At 51.8% G+C, this 5,846-nt stretch overlaps 1 protein-coding gene across 1 annotated transcript; it reads right to left on the reverse strand.

Moving 5' to 3' along the window:
- Positions 1-509: 509 nt before the first annotated feature.
- Positions 510-5,144, reverse strand: ERP29 (endoplasmic reticulum protein 29). The gene is made up of 3 exons (XM_015644042.3): positions 4,991-5,144; positions 3,505-3,643; positions 510-2,271 (listed from the first exon to the last, which is right to left on the reverse strand). The coding sequence occupies exons 1-3, from the start codon at positions 5,108-5,110 to the stop codon at positions 1,769-1,771; spliced, it is 762 nt and encodes a 253-aa protein (XP_015499528.1). The 5' UTR covers positions 5,111-5,144; the 3' UTR covers positions 510-1,768.
- Positions 5,145-5,846: the final 702 nt, after the last annotated feature.

The following is a 5,846-nucleotide window of genomic DNA, read 5'->3' on the forward strand; positions in this document are numbered from 1 at the left end:
CCCCTTCGAGACGTCACCAGCGCCCCGGGGCGGGAAGGCGCCCCCAGGAGCGCGCGGGGGCTGCTCCCCTCAGGGAGCCCGGGCACGGCTCCTTCGGCGTCCCGGGGGCTGCTCCCCTCAGGGAGCCCGGGCACGGCTTCTTCGGCGTCCCGGGTGCTGCTCCCTTCACAGATCCAGGGCACAGTCCACTCAAGAGCTGATCCCATGAGGCGCTGCTCCCTTCAGAGTCGTGGGGAATGGCCTCCCTCAGCACCTCGAGAGACGATTCCCTCAGGGTCTCCGCGGCTGGGCCAGGAGGGACATATCTCCACACAGCCCTCCCAAGGAGTGCCCACCCTGCCGGGGTCCTTTCTCTGCTGCTCCTGAGGGGAGAGAGCGCTGGGCCGAGGGACACCCTCCGCTTCTCTCCCTCGCTTCCAGCTGCCATCATCTGGCTGAGCAGTCACGGCCTCCCCTCTGCTCATGGAATCTGCAGTAGTTTCTCTATGAAGTGGTTTAAGAAGCAGCTCTGAAGTGGTTTTTTTTTTTTTTTATTATTATAGCATTATTAATACATTTTATCTCGCAGTAACATCTGCTCCTTGTACCCACCCCAAGATTCAAAAGGCAGCAAAACTCCCACAGGAATCAGTTTTGTTTAAAGCATACTTTTAAGGTAAAACTCACAGGTGTTTCTCCTTTGAACTGTGTAACCTTGACCAGGGCTTCAGGATCTTCCAGAGGCATCTGAATTCCAGAGTGTGAACTGCACAGTTTTGAGGACTGACCTGATCCTTGGGCCAGGCGTCTCCTTTTCAGTAACACAGATGAGGCTTCTAAGGACACAAATACTTCTGCTTCCTCTTACAAGACCTCATTTTCAAATATTTAGAACTACTAAGCACTGATGAGGCTTTAGTATGACAGTGTCAATTGCTTCTGGAGGCTAGAAAAACATTTTGTTCATAAAGCCTGGACATGTAAAACACCTCTTCATGTGTAAGAAAACTCATCTACATTTACCTCTGAAAACCTGATTTTTTTGCACAAACTGGTGAGACTGAGTGTAATAGCACCTCAAGGAGACTCTGCCCTTGCTCAGAACTCACTTCACCCACTATGTCAGGGTATCAAAAGGGTTTTGGGAGAATATTTGATGAAACGGCTGCTCTGGACAGAAAATGAGAGGCAAGCTGTGAACTGTCTTCACTGCCAGCATTTGGCTGACACCCAAACCAAACAGGGACAGAAGCCACGGAAGGAGAAGGCAGAAAAAGGAAGCTCTGAGTCGTTTAGTCAACAACAGGTAAGAACAAGACTTAGAGCCCAAGTGGGACAACACAAGGTGTGTGAGGGGTAGATTAACAAGCACAAAACCCAAGGATATTATGGACGTGGAAGGGTGGGGATGTAGAGGGCACCCAATCTGTACCTTTTCCAGCATGTAAGATGGAATGAGAGACTGAATTTTGTTATTTGTTAGCCAGGGAACAACTGTAAAAACCACATAATGAGCTTTCAGCCAATCTAGAGCTTTTTTTGTTGTTGTCTGCTTTAACACTGTTATTGGATAGTATTACACAATACTGGTGTCTTGCTCTTAGGTGATTTTTCCAACATTTAAAATACTGTTTTTTTAAGGAATGTCTTCCTCGTGATCTTCTAAACTGAGAATCCCAGAAGGAAATCTGCTGCCCTCTTGAAGTCAGCGGGAAGTTTGCTTGCATTAAGGAGAACTGGTTAGGACTCTTGACAATGTTTCACAGCTTGTAGAGAGTTCTCCAACACATTAGAGCTCATCTTTCTCACTATTCTTCTTCAGGAAAGAAGCGAGGATGTTGAGGCTTTTCTGGAGTTCTTCCTTCTTTCCATCACTCATCTTATTCTTCTCAATCAGCTTTGTGATTCGGACGACTTCATTAGCAGCAAACTCCTCCCCCTGCTCCAGGATCTTGCTCATAATTTTCAAGTATTGCTCTGCTGATTTCTTCTCGGTTTCTTTTGCTTTCCCTAAATTCTCCTGCCCCTTTTTCAGGAGGGCCTGGCGAGCAGATTTCTCTGTGGTGCTCACAAATTTGCTGGCCAGCACATCATATTCCTTCAGGCAGCCTGGCATCCCCAGGTAGATGCCATTACTCTTCAGCCAGCGCTGAATGGCCCCAGCCTTGATTTCACCACTATAAAGTAAGGGATTGTTAAAGTCACCATCCTGGAACAAGTGAAAAACAGGGAACTTTTCCTTGTCCAGCTTGTACTTCTCTCCCAGCTCAGTGTTCAGTTTATCACCGTAATCTGTCAAGGGACAATGAAACACAGAAAAGCACACTTAATCAAAAATTAAATTAGGATTCCCTCCCACAAAAATATTTGTAGCCAGGGCTTCAATATGTCCTAATAACCTGTCTGCCAGGAAATCACAGAGCCATGGAAAGATCCGGAAGGGACCCACAAGGATCAACAAGTTCAATATCCAGCCCTGCTCAGGACACCCCAAAATCCCACCCTGTGCCTGAGAGCATTGCCCAAATACTCCCTGAGCTCTGGCAGCCTTGGGGCTGTGACCATTCTCTGAGGAGCCTGTTCCAAGGAAATGCCACATACTGAAATAAAAACACCTCATAAAATTATTTGTGCAAGGCAAACATTCAGTGGGTTTTCCAAAGAAAAAAACTGTAATGGTGTTTTGCTGTGACTGTGAGAGTTTAAGACACTGGCAAGACCTTTCATATAAACCCCAACCTCTTTATGGAAAATCAATACCCTTTTTCCTCTTATTTTCCTCTATCCGTTGATTTTATCTGAATTTACAGTGAGGTAAGAGTTTTTCCTGTCTGTGTGCAGACAATGATTTGGTTCTGACAGCATGCCAAGCTACGAGACATTTACTCATCTTACATAAATTATATTTATTCTCGAGGACAGAAAACAAAGACATTTCAATTATGCTACTTAGAGTATTTCACATATGTTTAGAAATACCAGAGTGGGTAAAACTTCACAGTTTGATAATTAAGCCTAAATTTTTAATTCAACCTACAAAGCCAGAGCATCTGAGGTAACAGTGATCTGTTCTTCACTCTTTCTATCTTAAATCCAGTCACAATCACATCGAATTAGAGCAGCCACAGTGCAACAACCCCTTGCTGTGCTGCCCCAGGGTTTGCTGCATGGAATGAATCACATTAAATATTCTTTGTCTGACCAGGACTATGGCTAAAGAGTGATTCTTGTAAGGTCTGTTCCCTGCATGTGGGACAAATGGTTTCTCTCAGCAAAGAAGGGGGGAAAAAAAAGGCAAGAATTGCTGGGGATGAGGAGGTGGCAGCAGTTCAGCAGCGTGGGCTGACTCCTCATTACCCAGCCCAGATGGATAAGCAGCTCTCCCACGCACAGCCAGGCTCAGTCAGGGCAGGAGCTCCACTCTCACATCCATCCCTCCTCCCCAGAACTGCCTCAGAACCTGCAGAAATCACACTAAGAGTTATCCCCTCCTCACCAGCCCACGGGTACTCAAGAGTTCCTCACCTGATATTCCCACTTCAGCCACCAGCAGATCCTCACTGGAGCCTGAGCTCTCCGCCAGCTTTTTAAACTCGTCTTGTTTCTCACCATAGGGATATTGTGTGTCAAACTTCACAAGGACAAACTTATGCTTTGGAATAACCTAAAACAAGAAGAAAAAGGGGAAAAGGAAAGACAAAACTTAGTGATTGTAGGTCTGAGCAATGTACAGGTCACCAAAAGTTGATTTTGCTTGTCCTTTTTTTTCCTGTACAATGGGGAGATGCAGAGGAGAATGGAAATTTCATATAATTATGGCCCTTCAGAAATGACTCACTGTCGTGTGGAGGAAAGACTGAGCTTTGGGTGTTTGTATTCCTGCACCAGATAATGAAGATAGAACGTGGTAGGTTTGGGGGATCTGATAATGCCTTTAATTATAAGATTTTCCTCTTGTAAATCTGACTGGCATCTTGGAAAAAGATCAGCTAAAACATTTTCCAGTGGGATATGAGGAGGAGAGAGGCTAAATGTACTGTCATTCCCAGGTGTCCCAGCATGAGAGCAGCACTCTTGGCCAGGAGAGGAGGCACAGGGAGGCAGTGGAGGTGCTGGAGGTGGTGTACTGGTTCAGGAAATGGAGAATTCACACTTAAATTGATTCCTCTTCACCTCAACCTTGCTCTGCACAAATTATGTCTTTTCCAATTAGCTTGGCGATGGACTCAGTCACCCCTTGAGGGATCTTCCCCTCCCGGCAGCAGAAGACCTTGCAAAATCTTTTTGCTCTAGCGAACAGGCTGAGGTTGCACCACAGCTCCCCACCTACACATCGCCCTGCCAGCCCTGCTCAGGCACTGCACATCTGTGCACAGGTGGCTGCGGGCTCCGTCCTGGGCCTGCCGAGCACTCAGTGTCCCGCTGGGAAGGTGCCTTCCTTGCAAAGTGATTTAGTGAAGGGGAAAAAACCGATGAAAATTTAAAAAAAGCCTGTTGCTGTTTGATGAACAAGTCAGCGCACGCTCACGGCCCCGACTCCATCACTGCACGGTCCTACCCTCCCTGACCAGCACAGACCACCACCCCGAGCGGCCCTGTGCTCGCTGTAAGAAGCTCGGGTGGCCGGGCGGGCGCTGGCCGAGGAACCGCGGCCGGACCTCCCCGCGCCGGTACCGCCGGGCTGGAGCGAGCCGGGCCGGACCCCGCGGCTCGGCTCCACTTGGACCGCGCCGATTGGCTGCCGGCCGCGGCCGCCGCGCTCCCATTGGCTACCGGCTGCGGCCGCCGCGCTCCCATTGGCTGCGGCGCGGCCGCTCCGCCGGCACCGAGAGCTCCCCGCGCCGGTGGCGGCGGCAGCTGCCCCGCGCCCGCGACCCCGCCGCGCCCCCCGCGATCCTCCGGCACCCCGGCCCCCGGCGCTACCGCCGGCTTCGGGACACACGGCCCAGAGCGGCCCCACGCCCGACCCCCGAGCGCTCAGGCCGACCCACCAGCGCCCGCCGCGCCGTACCTTGTAGAAGGTGATGGTGTCGAGCGGCACGGAGCCCTTGGTGTGCAGCGTGCTGCCGCCGGGCAGCACCAGGCCGAGCAGGCAGAGCAGCACCGAGCCGGCGGCAGCCGCCGCAGCCATGGCGGAGCGCGGAGGGAGCGGAGCTGCCGGGCCACGTGACGGCGCGACGGCCGCTGCCGGGGGCTCGGCTCGCCTCGCCCCGCCCCGCCGCCCGGGGCCACCGGCGGAGCGGCGGCGCTCGGGGGCGGGCGGGGGCTCCCACGGCGTGCGGGGAACGAGCGGAGCGCACAGCCCCGAGCCCCCCGGGACAGCGCGCGGCGCCGCTGCTGGTGCCGGTGAAATGAGGATAAGAGAGCGGCTTCCAGCAGCAATGCCAGAGCAGCTGAATGCAGAGAAAGGGCAGGAGGCAGGATCGGACCGTGCGAGGTAGCGGTGGGAAAAGCCGTGGGGTGAACGCTTCAATCCAGGTGGGCACTGCCACAGCCCTCGCAAGCAGAGGTTTCTGTGCTGCCAAGGGAGATTTCATTCACTACCAGCCCGCACTTGGACACGGCGTATCCTTAGCTTGGAAAGACTGGATGAAAAGCAAGCAAGCAACGCATAAAGAGCAGACTGACAGCTCATCAAGTAAAAGCACTGACCCATCCACACTCCCTCCCCCAGCAGACAGCATTCTGCACCTAATCCCCAGCTGGAAAACAATGTGCATTTTCCCTCTTTTTCAGTCCTTCCTCTGTAGGGTTTGCTTGTCCTGCACCAGCATAATCTGGCTTCACCACGGGATTTACAAAGACAGTGCAGACGAGCACTTTGATCCCATCCAGACCATCCAGGCAGAAAAATAAGGCAGCAATAC

Source organism: Parus major, chromosome 15 (assembly GCF_001522545.3).
Source record: "Parus major isolate Abel chromosome 15, Parus_major1.1, whole genome shotgun sequence".
Taxonomy (NCBI): domain Eukaryota; kingdom Metazoa; phylum Chordata; class Aves; order Passeriformes; family Paridae; genus Parus; species Parus major.